The sequence below is a fragment of the Neopelma chrysocephalum genome, unplaced genomic scaffold (genome assembly GCF_003984885.1).
Source record: "Neopelma chrysocephalum unplaced genomic scaffold, ASM398488v2 Primary Assembly neopelma1_70, whole genome shotgun sequence".
In the NCBI taxonomy this organism is placed as follows: Eukaryota; Metazoa; Chordata; class Aves; order Passeriformes; family Pipridae; genus Neopelma; species Neopelma chrysocephalum.
In genome coordinates this window covers 763,978-791,767 of record NW_020897730.1, presented here as the reverse complement: position 1 = coordinate 791,767, position 27,790 = coordinate 763,978, and the positions used below count along the sequence as shown (strand labels likewise).

General features: G+C 36.9%; 1 protein-coding gene across 24 annotated transcripts in view; it reads right to left on the bottom strand.

Annotated features, from left to right (window-relative positions):
• Nucleotides 1–27,790, bottom strand: part of DLG1 (discs large MAGUK scaffold protein 1) — a 122,463-nt gene that overhangs the window by 64,117 nt on the left and 30,556 nt on the right. For 3 of the 24 annotated variants that reach the window (XM_027686173.1, XM_027686174.1, XM_027686170.1), the window contains exon 1: nucleotides 16,201–16,808. The exons of 19 other annotated variants lie outside the window; for them this stretch is intronic. In XM_027686173.1, the coding sequence (XP_027541974.1) occupies nucleotides 16,201–16,425 (225 nt within the window). In that variant the 5' untranslated portion in view covers nucleotides 16,426–16,808. Of the gene's footprint in view, nucleotides 1–16,200; nucleotides 16,809–27,790 lie in introns of those variants that run through there. 2 more of the 24 variants (XM_027686171.1, XM_027686172.1) reach the window with 2 other exon arrangements.

The following is a 27,790-nucleotide window of genomic DNA, read 5'->3' as shown; positions in this document are numbered from 1 at the left end:
CCAAGCACCAAAACACAGCCAAGGAACAAGAGGTACAGGCAGAATACCAAACTCATCCAGGCCTGCACAGTGTGCCAGGGCAATCTCCAGTGAAAAAGCTCAGGTTTCACTCAAATTTCGTGTTACGCAAGTATGGAAAGTGAATACAGCATCTTGGTCAAAAAAACAGGGGAAGAGAAGGAAAGGAATACATAATCAAAGCATAGGAAGGCTTATATAAAAGAATCATGGTATAAACAATGAAAACAGACAACAGCAAAAAAAAAGAGGAAAAAATATAAGACAAGAAAAATGTTATTAAAAGATTCATCAGTTATTTGAGCCATGGAGATCAGTCTGCCCAATTACACTCACATGTGAGGTAAGGCAGAGCCTGTCTTGCAGTCACATTGGTAGGAAAAAAAACAAAACAAAACAAAAAACCCGAACAACTCTGGCAAAGCAGCAGGACATGTGCACAACCCAAAGCTAGAGAATGCAGTTATGTAACTAAGGCTGCCCAGGTTTGGCAGATCTTCCTCTGACTGCAGAAAGCAAGTGTTCTCTGCAGACTGCATTAATTACTGGCATGAACTGCTCTACTCTAATATCAAGTGCTAAGTGATTTTTCATAACCAGAGGGGGTTCAGGATCAGGTTGTGCTTTCATATTAAATATCAACTCTGAACAATTTGTTGCTAACACAATGCTGAATCATCAATATTTCATTCTTTTAAATTACTACATAAAATGCACAGTGCACACTTTGCAGCAATCAGTTAAAGTGCCAGTAATCTTTTATAAGTAGTTTTTCTTCAAGAAGCATTTTCTTCCCACATTCTCTACCACCCACTCAGTAGCTGGATAACAGCAATACTCGTAGAAAGAGAAAATAGTACTAATATTTGACCAGTAATATCCACTACAAAGGTTATTTTTTAAAGCTTCAATGACCAACTTTCATTACTTCAAAAAGCAATTCTAAGAGCTAGAAGAATACTCCAAAAATAATTCGGTACTTCACCCTTTCCATTGCCTTCAAGCAGATACTAAAAAATCAGCAGCTTCTGTTAATATAACTTGACTGATGAAAAAAACCCATATTCATCATCTCTTCTTGAAAGTAGGAAATAAAATATCTTCCAAAATACACAAAACTTGAAAAGTGGCAGAAACAATTTTGCTTCAATATCCAATGACAAAGCTGAATTTAAAAGGCATATATTCTCTCTAGAGATATATAATTTAAGGTCTGGCAGTGTAGTTTCATATCTTTCCTCTGAACTACATCCTAGAATGCCACAGGACATGTCACTAGTCAAGTGTGCTATTTTAAGAACTTTGCATCCATCTTCCTCAAAATCACAGAAGTCAATACTCATCTAAAAATACCTCCAGGGATTTATAGGCTGTTTTGTGGAGTCCAACAGTGGTAAGAATAAAGCACAACTGCCATCCATCCTCATTCCTAATCCATGTCAGCTGTATGCTGCCCAGAGCATCTAACTGAGCACTAACACTGATGCACCATCTCTACCACATTCCTTCCTAAGTCAGTGCCAGTCTGTGGCCTTGGCAGGTCCTTAGTATCACAATACTCATGACGTGAGTTGTTAACCCATAAATCTGAAAGACGTGCATATTTTTCCTCAGTGTATTTCTCGAGGACTTTAAACAAAATGCAGCATCAAGGGCATTTGAAAACTAAACAAATGTTTTCCTACTGCCCAAACAGAGTTTCAAAGAAATCAAATAAAAAAAAAATACAAGTTTCACAAGAGTTAAAACCATATAGAACTGCTTGAACATAAGCAATCTTGTTTCAAGGTAAATATTGACTTGACATTCCAAACAACGTTCATACATCAAAACTGCATATAACACAATCAGACAGGCTGATATGCTGCATCTATCTGAATTTTGAGAACTGCAAAGACCCCAATTCAGGTCAGGCAGGAGTCCTGCCATTGATGATAAGCCAGTCTAGATATGCTGAATACACCAGAAGGGAAGCAGAACCACCAAAACAGAGAATACCATTAATATAAGCATGACTCAATTTTTTTTTCTGCTCTACAAGTTTGTTAATCTCTTTCATGCAAGAAAGCTTTTATCTTATCAACAGACCATTATTTTGATTTTTAAATGTGCTTCCCACCCAGTCAACTCAAGCTCACCTGTTCCCTTGCTCAGTGTGTTAATACAGGAACTCTTCAGTTTTCATATGGACACCATATCTGAGTATTTCATACACAGTGGCTAAAAAGCCAAATTATTTAAAATACACTTTTTCAGCTTTCAAACCACTCATACAAATGCTATCACAGATTCTTATCATCTGTACTTCATGGGGCTTGGGGTGTTGTTCAGATTCCCCTATCTAAGCCAGCACATCCCATACTGCAGTACACTTATTTACCACAAACAAAACCTTAAGAGTCAGACCGAGATAAATAATAAGCTTAATCAGGATGTCCTCAACCCATGGGTGGTTACAATTAATGCAGCCTAACATTCTGCACTGATATAAGGATACAGAACCTTCAGGTTCTGATTTGTGTTTCTGACTCTCCTACTCCTTCAAGGGCTCTTCCTGTTCCTTGCCATGATGGAGCAAAGACTGATTACCATGGTCTTCCAAGGATGAAGGAATAAAAATCCCTACATCTCCAGCTGGATGATATCCAGGTCTCTTCAAAGAGTTTGGACAGAAAGCAGAACAACAAAAGACCCAAGTCTGAAGCCTGTCAGGGTCTGCCTACATGGCAATGGGTAGGTTAGTACATAATAGTTTAAAGAAGAGATTTTGAGGACAGAAAAGTCATGCTGGAGCTGTAACATCAGTTCAGGAGAGTACTATAACAAAGACATGAAAGTTTTTCTGGATATGAAAGATATGAAAGTTTTTCTTTTGGAAAGAAAAAGACGTATCCAGCCAGCCCTTGTAGATTAAAAGGACTAGTCTGAACGGCTGCGGCTTTGTGTTACATCTCACCTTTTTCAGAGGGAACTGTGGCTCTTGGAAATCATATCTATGTGAGCACTCTATTTTAGAGACACCAAATCATGATAGATATGTCTAAACTGTAAGGGTTATTTGGTTGCTTGGGTTTGTGTTGTTTTTTTTAAACTCAGTCAACAAATTGATTCTCTAACCTAGTTTCCTCCTCAAACCCCACAGCATTTTACAATGAACTCACATGAACTTAAAACTCAGAACTTAAAGCATAAATAAATAGCTTTGAAGGGGAAAAACAGTGAAAGTAGAAAATTAGTAAAATCACAGATGGTGACGATGACCTGAACTGATCTGAAGACAAATAAGCAATTTATTTAGTGTTTCAATTCCTTATTGCAAGCTTCATCTACAAAAACAACCCAGTGAGAAACAATTTGCACCATGGTTCCCCAAGCAAAAGTAAAGCAGCAAAGCAGTGACAGACTCTTACCTCTGAGGTAGTCTGCAGGAAAAGTAGAGTTTTGTGTATGAGATAAATAGACATCCACAAAGCAGAAATGGGGAACCCAGACCTACAAAACTATCACCCAATGCCTGCATGCAGTATCTAGTGGTTGGTTGATGAGTAAAATTTTCAGGTGCTAAGAATCTCATGCAAATACAAATAACAGTCTCAACAGAACAAAGGTTTCAGCAACCAACCTCTTCTCTCTAAGATCTAAAATTGGACCCTTGAGACTTGCCTTTCTGTCCACTTTTGTAATATTCAGAAAGACTTAGCTCAATTTGTCCTGCCATATCTTTCAGGGACTGAGTTGAGTCTCATTCATATTCCAAATCCATAATATAAAAATGTACACAAAGTTAATCTTGGTTTTAATAAAGCTAATTTGTGACTTTTTAAGCGAGTGTCTAGCACTGAACCCTATGCAGCAGGTTAGTCATTTGTATTCATCAGGCAACTCAGCACTCTGAGCTCAAAACAGAATTACAAGGCTCCTCATTAAGTTCATAAGTGCTATTGAGAATGAATTTAATGCATTTAATTTGCAACTTAAAGCAAGACCTAGAAAGCTCTTTTTCAATAACATCAGCCTTAAGAATAGCAGCTTTCATTATAATGTCAACACGTCCACAAAGAAGCCCAAGCAGGGGTTTAGCATCAGAAAGAGCCCAGACAAAGAAAAAACGTGTTCTAAGACTTTATTATAGAAAAATAATGTCACCTTTTGGTGTCAATATTTAAGTTTTTGAAATTCACAGTAGAAAGGGTATGCTGTGCTAGGAAACTGAGATATGTTACTGTAACAACACTATTAAATCAAAATACAATGATAAAGTTTGGGTACTGCTTACATGCTTTAATAGATATGACACTTATAAGTTCTCAGAACACATCATTTGCAATCACTCTAAATTATTCGGGAAATAACTAAACCTAGACAGAATGCCTATTTTGTATTTATAATTCATTCAAATATGAAAGTCATTCTATTCCTATCTAGCTCTGATACTATGATCTCAATACTAGAAATGCATCAGTTAAATGTTAAAACTATCTCACTACTCTTCTCCAGGTTTTTTGTTAGTGATTTTCTTAAATTGAGTAAATCTACAAGAGCCTTTATTCGTAACATATAAAAATTATGCATGTGAACCTCATCTTGTCTCAAACATGATCTCTTTGTTCTTTAAGATAAGAAACACTCAGGTTCACTTAGAGCACCCCACTGCCCTCGAAGTACTTAAGGGTACAGTCCTAAAACAAGGAGTAATGAAGTGATTTGAAGGAATTCAGCAAATCAGAGCTAGAGTCTCTCATTTTAAAATGAATATTTATTATTTTATTGACAACTATATTATTCTGTGAGAAATTTATTATCTGTCCAAAAATATTTGTATAAAATATACAAATTTGCCCTAAAACACTAAGCATGAGCAGAACATCATTTACCTCACATTAACGAACCACAAACAGAAAACCACACCAGGAAAGTCATCTGTAACAACCCATTAATTAAAATCCATTAGCTTTCAGGACATAAATGTCAGAAAAAAAAGAAAAATTAATAACTTGATTTACACATAAAGTGGCTTTATATTAAACCCAATCCTTACTTCATTTACAAAAGGCTTCATACTCATAAGTGGTAGCAGCATTTTATCTTTACAGATGCTGAATTCTTTACAAACATACACTTCACCTTTCAGTACAGGTCTCATGGCTTTATATTGCCATCCACAATTACCAGCATGGTTTCTCATCTGATTTTATTCATTCTTATACCAAACTGACCAAAATGTCCATTTTGTGTGGGACTTCCTTGATAAAAGGAATATTAACTATACTGACCTGAAAAAATAGTGGGTAACAATAAATATTACAAGAAGTAGCCTAAGTTTCTCAGACTACTTCAAAATACATGAAACAATGTGAACTTTTGTCAAGTTATGACTTAAGTCTGTTAACTAAATGGAAGTTGGGAAAAATGATTGTGTAAACTAATATCCTGTCACAAGTAGACCAAAATTTAAGATAATTAAAATGCCTAATCTACAATAAAATGTTTGTAGTCTTTAGAAACCAAATATTTGAAACACTTCTTCACAAAAAAATTATAGAAAGGACTAAGACAAGTGGTTTGATTTCTGAATTTATGATTCAGGAAAAGCAAAACACGATTCATCAGACCCTCAAGACTGCAAACCATTTAAAGAAAAATTTGAAGATTCATTTTATATCATCTCTAACACAAAGAACACTACACAACACATTTCTACTAATGATTCAAGTCCTTAAGCATTAAGAAGCTAACAGGCATCAATTAAATATTTGGATCCAAAGCAGTTTAAAGGAAAAAAGAAGTGAGGTTATGACCTGAATTTATTTACCTTCCTATCATAATTACTCAAAAAGCACTTTCCCCATTTTCATATCCTCAGAATAACAGGATACCAAGCTTAATGTATCCTTAGCCACACAGTTCTAACAGTGGTGAGGCCTTGGGTGAAGTTCTGGGGGTCAGGCTCACTTTGACATGGGAGGTTCAAAAGCTTCCATTCTCAGGCCAGTGCCCAAGCTGATCCTCATCCAGACTGTTCCAACAGACCTGGCCTGATCGCCCTCTGCATCTTTGCAGCAATAAACTCACATAAAATACGGTATACAAATCTGACTCTTCAAAGCAAAGGAAGGCTATTTCCTTAAAAAATACCCTGAATTCTATTTCCAGCACTGGTTTGCATTAAAAACCTTTGAACAAAATGCAGAACAACAGGTCCCATAACCCCGAGTCTCCTCCCCTCATTAGGCTACAAATGAGCAGAAGCTGTTCTTTCACTGCTGAATCCTTACCACCATAAGAACAACTGCCAAGTCCATGAAAAGTCATGGACTCAGTGTTATTACACACAAGCCATCTCCAGCTCTTGGAATCCTCTCCACTGGAACAGGCAGAAATCTCTGAAAGCCCTCAGAGGAAGCATCACAGCTCTTTGACCTGGGTTTATAGTCTTCCACAACCCTCTGCTCTGGCTGCTGCTGAAAGTAGGGCACCAGCTTGACAGGCAGCCCAATATTTTTCTTCTGCAGGTTTTTTTTTTCCCAATGAACAAAAAACTAAGTAGGAAATTGCATTTTACAGTACATCTGCTTCATCTGATTATGGCTGCTGAAGTTAAAGGACAAAAATTGATAAAACTTGAGCACTGCAACATTGGTAAAAATGAGCAAGTAAAGACACAGGGTGAAACAAGGGAAAAATTAACACTGAAAATTATGAAAGAAGAAAGTGGACTAACAGATATGTAAAAACAAATCATTAAGTGGTAATGCTATAAACAGGTAATTACTTATGTGCTTTGAATTTCAAGAACCAGAAAACAAAATGCATCTTTTATGCTGGTTTCTGATGCTCGAACACAAATTAGGAACTGTCAATTAAGTTTTTCAAGTCCTGCATTACTTGAAATTAAGTGACAGCAACAATGTATGGTAAAAAAATTAACACCAGACAAAACCCAACCTGCCAGTGCTCCTTCCACTTCCCAACTGCATTGGAATACGAGAAGATTCCATGGTTCCAAGATAGACACCATTGTATCTACTGTACTAGGAAGACAGCACAGCAAGGAAAAAACCGAGAATGTTTCTAACTCAGTCATGCCTTAGGGCAACAGCTGGGAATTCACCTCTTGTATTGTTAACCACATTCTCTGAAACTATTAATCGAACCATGAGTCTTCTCCAGATATATTTCAAGATTAATTCCCGCCACTCTGATCATTTCATGACTGATGTATCACTCAAGGGATGAATTTATCAGAAGCATTTCCTTAGGAGACTTGGCGATTTCTAGGTCAGGTGGTCACAGTCTCTGAGTGACACACCAAGGCCAGAAACTGAGATTCCATTCCCTGCATTTAACTTGCACTATTGCCAGGCTTCCAAATATCCTGCAGACATTTATTCAGGGTTTTTTACCTAATCTAATCTATTCAGAAACATCAATTAACACAATGCACTCAGACAGAGATAAATTATTCTGATAGTTCATGTCCCTCTCCACTAAAAGAAACAGCACTCCACACCAACAACAGAAGTTGCCATAGAGGATGAGAGCAGAGGCCCAAATGGTCAAGAATCTTACCTGCATTAAAAACTGACAGATGGGCAAGTAAGAATTAGACACATGCCCACTAATTTTTCAGGAAAACATCTCAGAACCTGACAGTTAAGGTCTTCCTAAACCAATCTCTGTAATAGCCACGTGCCACCTGCTCTTTGCAAATCCATTTAACTCCACTCTTAATTCATTCTCTGTTTGAACCTTCAAAAAGACCATTTTGTCCAGAGTGTTTTGTCAGTGACTTTCACAATCTTAGAAGAAATTTTACAGGACAATTGTGACAGATTTAAAATTAGAGAACTATAATAGAATTTCTATTTGAGAACCTTCTAATATTCACTTTTATTTTATATGTCTACATCATATTCTCCCTCAGTTTTGCTTTTTTCTGGTTTATTTTTAAATTAATTGACCCTACAGATAACTAGATTATTCCTCTTAATACTTCACTACCCTTTTCCTTTTTACTTACATTAAATCCTTTCTAAGATAAGGGAAACAGAACCCACACAAAATTCAAAATCCAGATAGACAATAAATGTAGTCAGATAATGTTCTGTTATTCTCTACTTCTTCTTTAATAATACCCAACATTTCATTTACCCTTTTCATTACTGCACAGTACTAAGGTGACATTTTCAGAGAATATGTCTGAAACATGTGACAACTCCAAAGCCTCTTTCTGGAAAGAAAATACTTCATTTTCAGCCTATCAGTATATGCACACATGCAGGATTATCCTTCTAACTCTGTTCCTCACTCAGTAGAGCATACCAGCTATTTTTGTGCCCTTTCACTTCTATCTGCTATTCTCTGCAGTTAGTTTAATTAACCTGAAAATAAAAATAAGTAATAAAAATGAAAAATACCGATCACATGCTTCTGTCTCAGAGCTTCCCCCCTATCATTCACAAATATGACCTTGGAGAATCCAGTCCCAGTTGAAGGGACCTGTTCTAATCCCTTGAAAAATCTACAAAACATCCTTCCCCTTTATCTCATGGTACCATTATTTTATAAACAGATGTTGATCCAAGAACCATTTTTTCAAAGACTTCTGTAATTATAACATCCTTCTGATGACCAAATGTTCCCATGTAGATTTTGATCTACATGTTCCCTGCTTTCAGAGAAGTCTGGAGGATCTGCAAGTCCTTATTTTCCCTTTACAAAAACAAGCTGAATTCTCTTCAAAATATCTGTTTATCCATCTACCTGTTAATTCTTTGTTAATAATAAAGTTTGTACAATAAGGAAGTCAGACCTGCTCAGCTGTACAGAGAATACACAGCTCAGAGAGTACAGCTTAGCTCCTTTCAAAAAGGGCATCACATTTGCCTTTTTATTTTTCAATTTCTATTCCTCTATTCTGAGGAATACTCAGTTTAAACAAAAAGGTCACACACAACGTAACAGACAGTTCAGCCATGTTAAACACAAGTTTCTTAGGAAATCCTGAAAAAAAAGTCATCTCCTATTGAACACCTGTGCCTCTTAACACATTCATCTAAATTCTATTGGCACCTGAATATTATTAATTTTAATACAGTAAAATGAGTAATAGGAACTACTCTGAGCTCAAAGGTGGGACAGCCCCAGCTAGTTTTTTGCTTGGAGATATGCATCTACTTTGGCATTCCATACCTATCTGGGAATATAATCTTAGGTCTGTACTATCACCATCTTGATCAGCACGGTATTTCACAGGCAATTTGCATAGCCCTTGATTTAGCACCTAACTCTGAAGTAGAAACTTTATTTGTCATTATGCTTTATACAGAGGAAATTAATTTATTACCTGATTTGGCAATTACATCATGTCCCACTAAGCTTTTAAAATGTTATATTATGTTAATATCTTTCTTTAAAATTAAGTTTTCTATCTGACTTGGAAAATAGATGCCATTTTCTATTAAATAAACAATCTTTCTACTTTCTGAAATCTATCCCTATGTATTTACAGTCTGTGATCATATCATCTCCTGACTTTCCTTAGAATCAACTAAGCAGAGGTTCTCAAATTTCTCATTATAAGCAGGTCTTCCTGGATACCATCTACAGTTATCATTCCTTTTCTAAACACTCCAAATTTATCAGATCCTTTCTCAGGACATGATTTCAGACTGGTTACCATACATGCTACAGACAGAATCCAGTTTCCTTTCTCTCCACTGGAAAAGCTGAGTCCTTTCTCACCTGCTACATCTAACTGGGTAGTCAGATACAGTTAGTTACCTAAGAAAAACAACTACAATTTACTTACTAAATTAAATTTGCTTTGAAGTAGAACTGTACTTCAGAAGCACAAACAATCTTTGCTCCCCTCCCTATGCTCTTATGAAAACTAAACAGTATCACCTGGGAGGAACTTAACACAGGCTGCTCAACTGACTTCTACAGGCACCAGGCTTCGAAAAACAATTTTAATAAGCAAATACACACACTGTGAGGAGCACTGATAAAGAGAATAAAGGAGAAGAGGCTAGAAGACTCATCCAAAACATTTCCCACGGTATGGCAGTTTCCAGTAAATACCACACAAAGCAGTGGGAAGAAACTGGAGATTCCATCAAAGAAAAGTCCTGTACTATACCTGCATCCCATAAAATATCTCAAGTCCTATTAGAAGACTGACAACTACATAGATACAAGTCTCCAATAACAACAACGCTACTAACTTCCATACAGTTTAAAAACCACTGGCAACTTAAAAAAACCCCAAGAAACACAAAAGACCCACAAACTTAAGATGACTACAAGGATATAAAAAAAATAAGAAGCACTTCTATTTTACTAGTGTCCTGGTAAAATTAAAACTAGTTTGTCCCGACTTCTTCTTTTTTCTATGAAAAGTATGTGTAAGGTGATCTGGTTTTATGAAAATCATTGCTTAGATATATCATTTTAAAAAACAGACTGTTGTAAGAGACTAGAATATACAAAGGAAACAGTTTAATGGAGCAAAAGACTGAAAATTCATAAATGCCAAGATCAGCTTACAAGAGAGACAAAATGAGTCATAAATGCCTGTTATCTGTCTGGAGAACACGTCAGCTCAACTACATCCTAATGTGCAGTTAAATGCCAACAAAAAGGAAAGAGCAGCAAATGCACATCAGAAACAAGCTGTGGAGCAAGGCTGATGTATCAGAGAAGAGGGTTATAGGCAGTGAGATGAAATTCAATACTGACAACAAGTCACATGGAATAGCAATAAACGGCACAGAGACACCCTGAGGAATACCAAACTGGAAAACAAGTCCAGAAGCGCTCTGCTTGGTGGCAAAGGTTTTTTAAAATTATACAAGATAGACAAAAGGGAATCCTTGCTCTGCATTGGCTGCAGTCCTTCAGAGTGCTTTTTTCATACTGAGCCTTGTGTGTGCGTGCACAAAAACTTGGTATATGGAAGGCAACCTTATGTCTTTCAAAAGGCAAGTGCCAGAACTGCACCAGTTTTGGGATTCTTGACAGTTTCTTAGGGGATAAAACCGCCATGTGATCATATGGCCACACTATGAGCTGGGTATAAACGAGAAGACTAAAGTTGCACAACACATGATACCATGTCAGCTCCCAAACATGGATGCAGATCATTCTAAAAGAAAAAAACATCTAAAAGACTTTTGTCTAAAAACATCTAAGAAGTTGAATTAAATTTTTCAAGGTAAAAGAAACATCCAATGCATTCTTAATCATAATTGAGAGTGCTCTTGATGTTGTAGACCAAAAGAGAAGAACAGAAAGAAGATAGTTTTCCCTTTATGTTCAGTGGTTCTGTCAGACAGTAATTTAGTTAATAATTGTATTAACTGAAACACGTACAGCAGCTTTGGCAGCAAAACAGAAATACTATCCCACAGGAGCAGTGCTGGAGCTGGTCAGTGAGCTGACAGCTGGTGAAAGACAGACTGGCCTTTCAAAACACTTTGTCAATCAATACAAGCCTCAACTGAGAGGGCAACTATCACAATATAAAATAAATTAGCAAAGTTATATAACAGCCCTAAAGAGTCCTACCTTTTTCACAGGCTTCCATGCACTTGGCTTCATACAGCAAGACCCTGTTAGTCCAAGTGGGTTATTAGTTGAAGACAATGGACTAAGATGGGATCCAGTGTCTGCCTTGCCTGAAGATTCAGAGTCTTGGGCACACTGCAGACAGAAAGCCCCTGTAGTAGCAGCAGCACTCCAAAAAGAAAAAATTCTGTGTCTCTTTCTTCTTTGCTTACCAGATTTCTGACTCATTCTAGAAAAAGCAATTTTCTTGAGTTACAATGACAGAGAGGTACGAAGAAATTCTGTTATTAACTCTGAGCGAGACAGAGCTGTGAAGGAACAGGTGAGATAAAGTGGAACCCTAACCCTCTGCAGCAGGAAGCAGAGCCTGCAGGCAGCTGGAGCACCCGTTCAGTGCTTATCACCACGGCAGGTGATTAACTGAGGTAACAAACTGCACATGCCAACACTGCAGTCACACACGGGCTGGGGAAGGAAGCAGCACAGCCCAGTCCAGCACAGGACGACTGTCTGACTTCAGGAGAAGAGGACCATTGGCTACAGCAGGGAACCAGCAAGATCCTAACAAAACCTACATGACATTACAGAAGTCATGTCAGATATTCTTGAGATTTGTTGATAGTGGTATTAATATGATTTTAAAACTGCATGTTTCTAAAATGTCAAGGAAACTTCACAGTCTTGAGAAGTTTCCATCTCTATTGTACACAGAAAATCTGTACAAAATGAATCAAAGGTTTCAGAGACAGTCCCTTAATGCTCAAGCTTAAATTATAAAGAATTTCCTACTTTTTAGCCTATTGATTAGAACACACATGAATGCACTTCTCTTACAGAATAAATTCATACCATTTTTCTCTCTGCTACAATGCCATCTTATGGAAATGCAACCAGTGGAAGAACTAAGATTTGCAAAATAAATTCATGCTTTTACAAATGTGTGATATTACATAATTAAAATCAAGAAAAATGAAACTCAGTACAGTCAAACTCATGTTTACATTTCAGAAGGTGCTTTCTTATAGTAGAAATCATCCAAAGCACGTACTATTTCAAGCTGCTTTCTCACGTGTTCATCTCAATATTAGCTGCAATATATAAATACTTAAGTATACCAAAATATAGAAAGTATTATAAATAACATTCAAAAAAAATCAGATTTTGCAAGAAGTACAATAAAAGAGGGATTAAGGTAGACACCTGACTTTTTTTAATCATTATCTTTTTAATGTATATCTTATAATATCTCTATGTTGTTGTCTGATTAGACATAGCATTTTGTACATGCCAGAACTATGTCCATTATTTTAAGTGACTTTGAAAGCAACACACTAGAACTAATGATACAGTAAAACTTTCATCAAGATTTTAAAAGGAAGATACACAAATTAGAGAAATGACTGGGTTCAAAAAGCTCACAAAAGCAGTTGATAGGCTCTGAAATTTAAAGGTAAGTTTTTGAAATGGATAAGTGGAGTTACAAGGGGGTTTCTGTCCCACTCCTTCTCTTTCCTAAAAGATGTCCTAGAAAACAGAAGTACAGATTAGCAGAGCATATTCAAAGAGCTAAACAATTTTTGAGTATCCAGTGCTGGAAGCAGATCATCCTCAGTGACAAGCCAAGAATAACCTCAATGCATTGCTGTTGGAACCTGTTTAACGACCTGAGTTTCAGACAAATCAGCTTCTGGATTTGGGGCACAACATGGGCCAAATACTGCCAACAGTTAAAATGCTTCCTGAGACATGATAGCTGCATTCACTGCGAGAAATAAGAGCTTCTGAGAGCTTCAGAAAGACTTTGGGGGAAAGCAGTGCCCTGGATACAGCTATCTTCATTGATGCAAAATGCATATCGCTCGTTAGAGCAGCACTTCAAATCACCCTGTATTTTTCATTTGCATAACCACATATTTACTAAGCTCATGGCATAGTCATTCACCCTTTTGAATATAAATTTGTCATCTGTTTGGTTTCATCCTTATCTTCCATTTTATACCACAGGGTTGGCTTTTACTATAGAAATTAATAAATGTGCTGACAAAAATTCAAAGACCAACTTCTAATCAAATTCCTTAATTCTTCTACTTGAGTGACTAACTCCTCATCACAGAGAATGAGGAGGAAGAAGGAAGAAACAATAAAGGCCTCGAACTCCTGAGCATGTTAAATCATCTTCCCAGACTGCTAAAGGAGACTGGTGTCACCATGCATTTGGGCACACACGCATTCTTCTGGGCCCAGACCAAGAAAAAGCAATGCTAATATATCCACCATCAGCTTCATCCTTGCTTCTTTAAGGGTACAAAATCCTCCACTCAAAAAATACCCTACTCCAAAATCCAAAGTCCCTTCCTTAGGACAAGTCTTTTGGCCCCCCTTGCTGGGCAAGGGTGACCTGTGCAGGTCCCAGAGAAGGACAGGCGTGTGCAGCCCCATCCCCAGGAGCTGTTTCCCTTTCACTGGTAATGCAGAGAACTAAGCAAGTATGACCATTTCATGCCATCCAAAAAAGCCAAGAAAATGAAGGGACAGCTAAAACTGGGGGCTTTGTAGCAGAGTCACAGGGGAAGCAGGAGATCAGGACTTTAAAACCCATCAAATTGATTTTGTATCAGTTAAAAACCATGATGTCACAACAATGTGTAAATAACACCCACGATCACAAGCCGAATTTCAATAGACCAGGTTAGAGAAGTACCTCACATCTAATTATTTATTTGGACTCTGCAAAAGTGATTACATTCAAATGATGGGGACGTATCTTACATGAACAAATAAAAGATACAAATAAAAGGATATTACAACACAGAACACAAACCGACAAGAACTGAAAACCCAAACTGCACCACAAATAACAATCTCCAAATGTCTTTTTCTCTCCCTGAGGCTAAAACAGCTGCAATGGGAAGATAAGGTACGAGCACAGTACAGCATCTTTCCAGAGGAAGTGGCTTAAGCTCTTATGTTTTCAGTGCATTACTTCTGAATATGCTCATTAAGGTTCTTTTAACAACCACTTCAAAATATTTTATGTTTTTTCCCCTCCTTCTGGCCATGGACATGTATAAGTAGTTCTTTTCAACAGGAGAACTGTCAGAGTTATGAAAATATTTGGCAGGCTTTCACAGAGGTAAACAATCTTTTTCATAGCAGAAAAATAGAACAAACACTGGGATATTTACGGAATCACAGCTTCACTTTGAAGGGATCTCAGGATCTTTATCTGGCCCAACCTTCACTCAAAGCAGAGACTACTCTATATTTTATTTATCAGCAAATTTCTAGGCCTGACTAGTCAGTCCAACTGCAAGTTTCAAGGATTTTAACATTACTTCTTCAAGCATTAAACAAATAAGAGCAACTATAATATTTATTCAAGAGGTTAATCCTGTATATTTTTACTAAAAAAATTAACAGTACTTAAAAGCTATTATGTCTACCTAATGCATCCCTTCCAGTTGTATAATGACCCATTAGAGAAAGTACAGGATCTGTCTTCCACGTCATGTACATTTGCAACAAGAAAGTGAAAATCCTAGTCTACATTCTCCTATTCATTGTTTACTCCAAATTAATACGCAAAAAACAGGTAACAATAAACAGACTTCAGAGGAAGTGCCAGTTTATCATCTTTGAAACAGCTGGCAACAGATACAAATTAATCTAACAAAATTACACTGTCTGAGGATAACAAATTTTCCTTTTCTTTTTTTTTAATTTTTCCTTTTTTTATAAGTTTCTGTAGTATTTCAGGTTAAATGACATCCTGACTAATGATGAATTTCATCAGACAGTAAGCCAAACAAATCTAATCTCATGTTTTTGAATAATACTGACATCTCAGCATTGTTCCATAGATCCTTCTTTGTCATGTTATCCAGAGAAACAAATGCAAATAAGTTTTAACTCCTCTCAGTATCAACCTTAAGAACTCAAAGTCACACACTTAAGACTTAGCTTGCTTGTTTTTACCTGGCTTTTAACGATTAATACAAGCATTAATTAGAGCAGAGAGACAGTGAAGTTGAAAAATGCCATGTTTTTCTTACAGATTGCACTATTAAATGTATATTCTGTATGTAAGGAAGGCATTACTTCATCTCATTTAGCAGCCAAAAAACCTAGAAAGCTGTTACAGACTAGAATTTGATATGCTACCTAGAGTTAAGGTTTTAAATTATTTAATCCTTTAGATACAATTCCTTGACCATTAAATACATATTCCTTATTTCATTTGACAACTTACTAGAGCTATAAATTGATATTCCTTAACTACGCTATTCCCCTCCGGAGCCAGGCAGGAGAATGCAAAGTACATTTTTTAATATTTCACTATTTCATTAAAATATCCCACATTTAAAGTTGCCGGAGGTTCATCACTTGCAAAATAACTTAAATAAGAATCAGATCTCATTTAGTGTTTCCATTTTCATGCTTTAATGCTAGAAATTACACAGAGCCCTGTAAAACACGAAAATGAAAGCAGACAGAAAACACCATTCATAAATAAGAGATTATGTGAAATCATGCATATATAAATAATTGCTATTTCTGACTAGCAAGTAAGCAGAAAACATGCAGACACAATCACTTCAACGAGTGGCACATTACCTGGGTGGAGCTGGCAGCGACAGAAATGCAGTCAATGAATCCATGTCTCCGAGTGAAAAATGCCACTATCTGCTGCCACCGGGAAGGCTCATTCCGTAACTCATCTGTTGAGCCTTTCTTTGCCCACTGCTTCTGTTTGGGGCCTACAGAGCTGTGGCTTGAGCCAGTGTTGCCTCGACTGGCACGAGAATAGAGGAGTGTGTTATTTCCGAAAATGTAATTCATCTCTGCAGCTCTGCAGGTGGTTGCCAGGCAGTCTTAATTCCCTACCAGCTGCTGAGTGGTGAATGAGCAGGAAAAAAAAATGCAGATAGAATTACAGCAGCATCGTTTACTAACCAGGAAAACAAAATTCTTGCTGGCTGATGGTATTTGTCTTCCAAGGCTTTCCACCCTTTACATTCCCTCTCTATCTGTGATTACAATAATGAGTATAATCTTGAGCAATTTGGAGGAAAAAAAAAATTTAAAAAAAGGAAAGCAAAGGTTTTCCTTATTTTTCCTTTTCGGAACCCACAGGATGAAAATCTTGCTTTCTTTTCCTAGCTGATAACAGATATTTAAGGGAAACTGGGTAGCAGGTACTGTACAACGTTCTAAATTCACAGCTATGAGGATGGTGGTGGATGATAACAGCTACTGGGTGGAGAAAGCACGGATCAAAAATAACCAAGTTTCAATCACTGCCTGTAGAAAGATCCAATAGCATCTTTTCACTTCCTTGCTTGCATAAATTATGAACCTGAAGCAAACAAAACAGGGAGCACACAGCGTAACTGCACTTGTTCACTGATTCTGTCTTTCTGAAAACATTCCACAGAGCAAAAGACTTTAACACCATGTTCAAAGCAAGTATTTAGGAATCAACTGTTCACTGGTTTCTTCTTGGTTTTCCTCATTCTTTAGTGCATAAAGTAACTATAGAGGGAGGGAATTACAGTCATTTTGTGTTAGGTATCAAAGGATGGCTAGTGAGGTTCTTCAGATGTGGGTTTGGTTTTCTTAATCAGCATGAAGATTAGGGAAACTAAGATAAAACACTGCAAGTGCACACTGTTGTTCTTACTCTGTAAATAACGTGTCTTGTTTGTAACCCCTATTTCCAAATTTCTGTGACTACTATTATGAAAACAATAAATATACATATTTATTGAGACCCAACATTAATTCTCAAAAGTACAAGAGTACTTCAAAAATCAAAAACTCTTACTATTCAGTAACGACTTTTCAGTAAGATTATTTTGCTTTCCCATGGACATGACAAGTATTACTGCTAGAGCTGTGCATTTTCTCTGCTCTCTTCACAGTAAAAAAGAATTCAGAATAATTATCTAAGCGATTACATGGAATTCAAGTTACCTTACAGAACTCACTATTCAAATTTTTATAGCCAACTATTTAAAAAAAATCCTCCAGCTCACATCAGAGAGATGACTAATGAAATCAGTGAGGTGTCAAGGCTTTCAGTACAAGCTCGTCTCTGGAAAGCCAACACAAAGTTATCAAAACTATTTGGGGCTTATTTCTATGGTCATAATCACTGCACCAGGGCAAACATTTTAAAAAAGCAGCAAATTCTCCACATGATGAACAAAGGCAGAAAAATTCCTTAAAACGCTGCCACAAATTACAACCTCAAAATTCCAATTCTGTCTCATGATGTGCATTTTAGTGCAGATTACCAAATTCCTCCACGTACTTTTTGGGGTGCAATATAATCTTCTGCTTAACAAATTCTAACTGACAGCTGCCCTATTCTGTGTAACAATTTTTTCCTAAGAGCTTATATTACAAGCAGAAATAATAAGTACATTAATTGAAATGTGCCATAGTAAGATCAATGCACCATTTACTTCTAGTCACCAGTACAGCTCAATAACAAACCACATGCCAATATTCTGAGCACATCTTTCAGACAGACTTTATTAATATTTATAAAATACAATGGCTTATCAGTGCAAGTCATATGAAACTCAGTCTGACTCGTGCAGTGTGCTCAAAGCTATGAACATAAGAGAGATAATGGAGGTAAAGAAATGCCTGAGACACAGTAGATACAATGATCCTTTCAAATGGACAAGCTTTTTATAATGAAAATTCTTTTCACAGGAAGACTGCAGCCCTACTTGAGCCCTACCTTTTTCCAGACACAAAGAAAATACCTAGTCTGAAAAGTGCCATGAATTTATTACTGGAGGAATTGATTAATCCTGGCTATGACTGAAGATGTTTGGAACAAGCTACAAATTACATGCTTTGAGTTCCACGTCTTTTTATAAAGAGTCAAGGTGAAAATACTTAATCTTTTTCTACTATGGCCTTGAATGTCAACACTGCTATACATTTTATTCAATACCTTAGAGCACAAGAATTAGTGTAACTTTCAAAAAAACTTCAAGAACTCATTTCTCTCTTTCTCCATAGGCTCCAAACAGAGAGTCACATGGAAGAATATTGTTTAAAATTCTGAAAGGCAGTACCACAATACATGGACAAGCAATGTACCAAGTACATATTTTTCTTGCTATTTTATCAGTCTGTTTGAAGATAGGAGAATTTTGCTGTGTTTTAAGGCAGTTTCTTTCAAGGATGATTCCCACCCAGCCAATGATCAACTACAGCATCACTGACAAAAGATTTTAGAAACCAGCACTTCAGGAAAGCATCATATGCACAAAAAAACTTCCTGAAAATGAAGCAATGATGCTTTAATTTCAGTGGAGATAGAAATCCAGAAAAGTACTTAGGGAAGAGGTTATGCAATCCCGCTGGTGATGCAAGACAGCAATCTGTGTCACCTACACTCCATATGGATGGGAATGATAGCGAGCAAGATTTGCTGACGCCTAAGCAGATACAGTTGCAGTTATTTGTAGAAGGAGCCTGTGGGGATGAGACAAACCCTGATTTTTACAATTCACAGAGCAACCTGAAGATAAAGGCAAGACATAGCTCTAGAGATGGTACAATATCAGGATAACACAAAGGAGTCCAGATTGGAAGACTGGTCACTTGTAAAAAGGAGGAAGTAAAAACAAGGGCTCATTTCAGTCAAAGAGCATTTCAACAGAGGGTCAAATACCTACAGGGAAAAACTGGACAAAGTTCTATTTGGACAGAAAAGGAAATATCCAGAAAAAGGAGAATCATCAACACAGATGCGGCAGCTGGAATTGTATCTGTGAGTGACTGCCTTCAGAGTCAAGAGGTACAACAAGGAGGCTCATCAGAGAACCTCAGGAAGTCCTAAAAGGAGCACAGAGCTTCCATTATCCCTTTTTCATATTCTGGATATTGAACTGATGGTGATAAAATTAAAGACAAAGCAAACAAAAAAATGCCACATGCCAAAACAAAACAAACAAAAGACTCCAACTATTTACTGCAAGGCAGGAACTGAGAATTTGAAGATTTGGAAGGGAAAAAAAAAAAAAATCAAACACATGAAGAATCTTGCCCCAAAACAAAACACACAGTAAAGATTTCTACATTAGTACATGTACCTTTGTACAACTCAATAAATTTACTGCAAAATTCACCTGGATTTCTAGTGGCTGCAGAGTAACATTATTTGTTCTCTGGTCAATTAACAAGATACAGTTACTAAATGTAAAAATCAACATCAAATACTTGGACCAGAATTCCTCTGGCTTTGTATCTAAGCGAATTCATATTAATCAGCTTGCTGGGACAAGCTAAAACATGACATAATGCCATATTTATTTCTAAGATAAAAGTCTCCTGGATATAACTTTACAAGTAGAATACATACCTACAAATTAAAAAGGCACAGTAACAAAACCTATTTGTAAACAGAAACAGCAGTAATATCTCAATTACCCTTTCTAAGCAAAAAACAACAACTCCCTTGAAGCACTTGAAAAGTGTCTTATATTAGTTTTACTACCATCCAGCTAAACAGAATATTGGCTAAAATAAGCATGGACCCTAAGGAATAAACTGATGGACTTAACAGAGAAAACTCAAGAATCACCTTAAAAATGGCAGGGACTTATTTTCAGTATCATTTAGGTTTTGACCAAAAAAAGTAGAGATAAAAGCAATGCACAGAACTCAATTTAAATACCCAAACTTAACTCTCCAGTCATGGGAACAAAACCAACACTGAAAATGTAAATACAAGCTCATGTTTATTTCTTACATTTTTCAGAATTCTAGGTTTAATAAACTTGCACTGGTATAGCAAATTTAAGTCTCATTAACAAGCATTTGCAATATTCTAAGCCAAAGCCCAGGAGTTCAGGACTCAAAGACTGTGGAAAAGGATTGTTAACCCTTTTTGCTAAGATACACTAGAAAGGCTATCTTCGCTTTTAGTTGAGACAGAACTGAAGGATAGTTCTTGATCAAGTGTGATTCACACAGTCAATAAAAAGTACATATTTTACTGCTGAAACTAACTTATAAGTAAACACACCAGCACGATTATTCTATAACAATACATTTTAGTATAAATATTTAATATAAAATATTATTACCTTATTATTCACACTCAGACAACCTACCAATCTGGGCAGATTAAACTGCCTGGTCTTCCGCACCCTGTTCATGAATCTCCTGCCCATCTTTTTAGCACGCCAGACTGATAAAAACATCTTGTGTTTAATGCAAGTTCCCTCAGGTTTGCTTCAGTCACCAAAACGAACCCAACTGCACCAAGAGCTCAGGGAAAATCTCAGGCGAAAACAGTATAACCAGTTATTAAGACGACTTGATGTTGATTACTGTATCTTAGGTTGTTCTAATGTTTGGATTAATCCACAGTCCATCTGTTACAGTTTTTCTTTCTTGTCTCTGTTGACAAGAATTTGTTGAGCAGATCCATATGGTGGAAGGGGCAGATTTGGTCAACTGCTTTTTACTATAAGACACAAACTGACACCTTTGCATATATTTGCACATTCTTCAATTACAGGAAGTTTAAAAGTAGTAACCTATCAAGAACTCGGGCAATGCATTTTAATTAAAGACTGCATAACAACTCCTCTCAAGTGTGACCACCAAAATACGATACCAGTCTAAAAATGGGTATGTCTGAGGGTACAGTCAAGCTTTTCGTTCTAATTCCCAGTATTCGAGGTATGTTCCTGACACCAGAAGCATTGCCTTTCTGCTGAAGACGGCAGAGCTTTACGAAGTTCTCAATTTAGAAAAAAGTAACAGATTGCAACCTTCTCACAGTCATAACCCATCTTGCAAATTACATGTCAACTGATCTTTAATTTCTAAATGGAAACAGCATCTTCATCTCCAGGGTAATCTCACCTACCTGCTCAGACTGAAGCAGGACAAGAAAATGTACCAGGGCAAAGAGGAAGTTAAAATTACTTTGACTGTTGGCTGACCTTGACCCTGCACAGTTCAAATCATAAAGACCATTGGTCTTTCTCAGAGCAGAAAAACTCTCCTAAAGAACAGAGAAGGCTATTTTAACAGAAGCTCCACAAGCTCTAAAAGACTTCTGAGGAAGCTCTTGAGGGAATAGAGGGGATTGCAGGGAAGACACACCAGGAAATAAAAAGAAGGAAACCTATTAAGCTTACCAGCACAAGATTCAGGTTTAAGAGGAAAGGAAATTGTCCTGCTTTGAAGGAAGCATGTGTGAATAGGCACATTTATATAACAGCTATCTCCATACAGATTAATGGGAGGGAACTAAATAAAGGTGCTTGTTTGCGGTTGAAGAAACAGGGCAGAATAGACAAGCAATGTATGCTGGAATACCTTTATTGGTGTAGCCAGAAACCAAAATACTATCAGCAGGTGAAAGATTATTCTAAAAGTCAGAGGTTGACTGTAGATCGTGTGTTTATGGGTTATAAGATGACTATCATCTGCTAATTTATATTTCTGAATATAACTTTTAATTTCTGGAATAACCATTGCCTCGTCAGTTCCATAATTTTAGAGACTCAGTGTTACTGGCTGTAGTTTCATTGGTACCTCCTGACTCAGCTCTGTTCCAAGCTGAGGGGTCAGACCAGTTCATCCTTCACTGTACAGCCCTTTGCCTGTGACCACTCAGTCTTCTAGAAGCCATTTCTAAATTTGCCTTCTTAATCAAGATAACAAATGGTGCAGATTTCTGGAGTGATAAGATAATGTGGTTTTATTCCCATTTGCTTCTCTAGATAATCCTTGTATTCCATTTGCCTTTTTGACTGTAAATTGAGTGCTGAGATCATTATTCCATTGATCTGTTATAACCCCGAGCTCTCATTCCATCAAGATGATGCAATGAGAACACAAGTTCTTCCAAGATCCTTCTGGTAACCTCCACCCATCATGATTGCCAATCTTCTTTCTTTACTTTTATTTTCCTTTTGTTGTTGGTTTGGATTTGGTGGGGCATTTTTGTTGGTTTGGGTTTTTTTTAACAATTAAATCCCAAAATTATTTTTTTCTTATTTTATGAGAGCTTACATTCTCTGTAAAAATCTTGAGGAAGTCTATTGTGTGCACCTAAGAAAACTAGAAACCTACATCAACAAGCTGATCTTTATGCACGTGTTTTAGGGGATTTATGCAGCAGAAATTCTCTTTACAAGGCATTCATTGCTGCACTTTAGAACAGTTTCACTGTATTTTGCCAGTACAGAAACGAGAGTGAGTTCCCATTTCTCCTCTCCCTTCTGGGAGCTATTTTAAGAACAAGTACCACCTTGCCACATTTCATTCCTGTGATACCACAGTCAGGATAAGTAGACTGTTGTACAGCACTGTAGCACTAATAGATAAGCAGTTTCAAATCAGGGTTAACCATTAAGCTTAAATACCATTAGGTCCTGGAAGTACTTTTGCAAAGATGACTAAATGTGAAAAAAACAGGGATACAGAGTGAGCACAAGACATTTATTCACAGAGTAAAAAACCACAGTGCATGTGGGCAGCTGCACTGCTGCAGTGGGATTACAAAGCCTGTTTGGAGAAGGTTTGGGTACCACTGCTAGAAGCTTTTTTGAAATGATGTGTCCACGACACTGAGGATGGGATATGGGGCACAGAAACACAAGCCTCTGCTTCTAAGCAAGAGGAAAGGTAAGGCTAAAGGACACACTTTTCACCCAACAGGGACATGATCACAGCATTAGGTCAATGCCCAACTAATCCACTGCCTCTCTCATTGTGTAAGCATGGAGTAATCCTTCCCTCCTCAGTATACCATCCCAAGCTCCAACAGAGATTCAGAGCCAAAGAAGGTAAACTCTGTTTTAGTGCTTTTATTCTAATAAAGGAGTGCTTGCACTCTAATGCAAACTGAGCCTGAATAAGTTTAATTTCTCCCAAATATGGCACTACAAGGTGAACACAGATAAAACACAGAAGCACTGACATGGGGCACAGCTGCTGCTTCAGAGGCATTAACCAGGTGCTTTGCTTGGGCAAAAGGATTCCTTTAGTTAAGATCTGGCGGTAAAACTTACACCTTCTTTTCAATGGGAAACAGTATTTCACCTTAGTTTGAAATATTTCACTGTTCACAGACAGGAAAACAGTAACTCCTTTACATTTAATATCATATTATGAAGTCACACTTTTATTCACTGAAAGAAGTTTATATAACTACAAAAGACTCCTATAATGTGCTTTAAATGGTCAAACAACAGTAATCCACATGTCTAAGCCATTTTTAAAAGATTGTTGGTAAAGAGAAGTGGGGATTTTTACTGCATTACCTGAAGCACAAGAGCTCTAGCAGAATATAACAGCACTCAGCCAGAATGACAGGTCTGTGCAGAGATCAAACAGGCAGCCAGCACTGAAAGAGAACGATCACTGCTCTGCCTGATCTGCTCAGCACTGTCTGTTCCCAGCATCCCTTGGACAGAGATGACCATTCCTGGGAATGTGTGAGAACAGGAAATGTTTCATGCGTTGTATGAAACATGGACAAGAGTCCACATTTATGTAAGTTAAGTTTAACACACTTCCCACCACCACCTCCAACCTATTTTTCACAACTCCTGGACTGTTCTGCTATTCCACTGACGATTGCACTAAGCTATTCTAGAAATATCAAATATTCAACCAGTACAATGCCTTTAGTTCCTTATGGATGTACTATTCAGTCAGTAATTAAAATTTTCAAATATAGCAGGAATAAGCAATTTTAGGTCCCTTACCAGACTAATAAAGCTGGTACCATGTTCCAACTAAGACATTTCTGTTCAGCTGTCCATGTCTGCTATGCATGTAAGGAACAGGCCAAGTGCAGTCATTTTCTTCACACCCTTTGAAGATTGGTGCTATGGTGAAAATCTCCAGAGACAGATCAGCAAAAAAGATTTGATTAAAATAAAAAAGAACTGCAGAGACTTTTCTGAATCAGTAGGTCTAGTTTCCTGTTTTTACAAATTATGACATGTTTTCTTCAGAGCTTCTGTATTACCAGTGAAACAATAGCCCAAAATATCAACATACAATACACAAGCATAATACTGAAATGTATGGAAGCCCCAATCAGGATCTACACTTAAATACTGAATTGACATGTTGCATCATAAATATGTTTTCCCTTTCATGCATAAATTGCTTTAAATGAAGATTACTAATTTTTTTTGGTCTTATTACACAATGACCCATTATTTTATAGCCTTGTAATAATCCGTTATTCAAAGCTTTTTTTTTCCTTGATAGAAAACTCCAGTTTCCACTCCACAGTTTAAAAAATTGCTTGGTATTATATCATATCTGCGGCAGAATTCACTTGATTGGAGCTTTTTAATAAAAGAAAATGTTAAATCCAAACCCCTTACTCTGAAGGTGTGATACTGCAGCTAAATTCAGTGTTACATTGAAATAAACCCTTTTGTAGCATCGCCATCTTGTGGCCGACCTGCAGAGCAACGTGTTGCCTCAAGTCCATGACAGTCCAACAGGATCCCACTTCACTGCAGACCTCAAGGAATCTCGCATTGTAACCACGAGTTCCTACAAAGAATTTGGAAACCTCATACTAAAGAAATTATGGTACCAGCTGCCTACCTACCTGAAAATATTCTTTAAAATGTTTGGGACAGAATATCTGTGAAGGATCTGAAGTTTGACCATTTTCCCTATCTCTTCATGATTCTCTACCCTTAAACATAAAAAAAAAAAAGAAGAGCTGTTTTACAGCATTAATTAGGGTTCCACTTGACACAGTATTAAATAGGGAACAGAGGACATGAAATCTCCTGGGTCATGTTTATTTCTTTGTTACTTGAGACACAGGAAGTAAACATTTCTTCTTAAAAAGACAAAGCTTCTGACAAAGCTCCACTCCAACAAGACAAAACCTGTAAGTGTTATTTAAACTTTGAATCAGTACAGCAGGTATCACTTATTTCACACCAATTACAAACATGCAATATTTTAACCCAATCTGAATCTGAGGCAGCCCATTCCTCTGTGAAGAAGATAAATCACCTTGTGTTACTATAGCACTTAATGTGGAACCTTTGATAAACAGTACTTACATGCTCATCCTCTAAAAATTTGGGATACACATTTGTCTTTTTGGTCATTGAAAGCTGCTCTTTGAAAAGAGCATCCATTGGTCCAAGCAAGTTGTAAAGCTGCTTTAAGTCTTACAGTATTTGAAAGTTTCTCTCAAGAACAAAATGCAAACTAGTTAGAACCAGGCATCTCCCTTTCCCTTCTATTCTTTTATATTATTGCTCCAGACTGCAGAGGACTTGCTATAACAGAAGGTATTCCTCAAAATCTTATTGTACTGCCCTCTGCAGCACTGCTTAGAAATCAACATATGATCATAGAACCACTGACTTCTTCAAACTACTAATGCTGTATTTGAAATTTAAAGTGCATTTAACATTTATATTTAAAACAAAAAACAAACTCCTCTTACTATTTTATTCTTGTAATGAAACAAAACATCACCTATTACATTTAGTTTCCTTAAGCAATGAACTATTGAACAAAGCTGATCAAAACCTTGTATATCAGCCTAGAGCTGGTCCTTGCATAGCTCATCAAGCCAACCCACCCAATAAATCACACAAAGCACTCCTAACTCAGAGCTGTTGTTGCTAAATTATCTTCAGCACAAGCTATGCCAAAACTACAAACCTCTTGCAGATCATCAGGCCAAAAGAAGAGCAGACCAGCTATGCTAATAGTGCAGTAGCAACCTTGGTTTTTTTCTGCTCAAGTTTTAACAACATTTTTTCCAGTAACTTCAGCAAACCATCTCCTGTTTAAAAAGAAACTTTGTGACCTCAAAGGCATTTTGCTCTTAAAGGTCCCATAAGTCTTCCAGGGTCTGTGAAACTACGGATGCACCCCTCACTCCAAATACCTTAAGACTTCAGACTGATTATAAATAATGTATTCAAAGTAAATTTCTCCAAGAGAAAAGCAAGTCAGCAGTCAATTAGCATCAGAATTCATAATTCCACAAAATGCTGGTAAACAAGCGAAACCTGAAGCATTCACCCCAGTTTTCAGATGAACAAAGCCCAGAAAAATTTCCGTTTACCATACATTGCTATGACATTAATAGAGAGCAGTCACCTGAAACTAATCAGATATATGCTATAAAAACGTAACATGAGCTGCACAATATTTCCCTTATACCCATTCTTTCTTATCAAGTGATTATTTCCCAGCACTTATTAATTTGAGAAAGATAATAGCAATCTTCCTCAGAGACCGAAGATACACAGTACTTTGAGAAGGTATTTTGTAAACATATATTTTGTAAATATATTTACACACTGCTTAACTATCTCCAAAATAGTTTTCTTTCTTCCAGACCATTTTACAGCTCACCTCTTGGACTTTTTGATCCCTTTATGCTTTCTGAAAGGCAGGACTAACTGCTCTAGGAATTAGGAAAAGTTTGTGAATAAAGCGAGTCAACCTCAAATCCCCAGAGGAAGATAACTGTTTTTTTTATTTCCAATGGTTGCACACAAAATGTGTTTTATTACTTTCTGAATATCAATAAATGCAGGGAATTACACACATGAAAGTGTGTTACTCTGTGTCTACCTTCATAAGCAAGAAAAGATTGAAGTCCTGTCCATTCTCAAAAATGAAAGCTTTGTCACATTAGCATTCTTAGAAGGCTCTTCAGAGGTCAGCCTAGACCACTTCAAAATGGTTATTCATTAGGGCTTAAAGAATTCAGACTGTGTAGCTGAAGACTATGGAAAAATACATAGAGTTCATTATGGAGTTATAAGTAAAAAGAACTGCATTCGATACCATCGTATACATTTTTAAAATCTTAGAAAACCTGGAAAACAAGCAGTAAATACACTCACTACAGCTGGTTCTTCTACAGAATCCTTACAGGCCAGTTATAAAGAGCTGATACATTCAATAAGATTTTTTCTTCATAATTTAAAAAAAAGGAAATATAACTAGGTTCAGAACAACTTTTTTTCTTAAAATATCATAGAATCATACAAGTCACAGAATGATCTGGGGTTCAAGAGACGTTAAAGATGATATAGTTCCAAACTCCCGGCCATGGGCTTGGACACAACTAGGCCAGGTGGCTCAAAGCCCCATCCAACCTGGCCTTCAATGCTTCCAGGGCTGGGGCATCCACAGCTTCTCT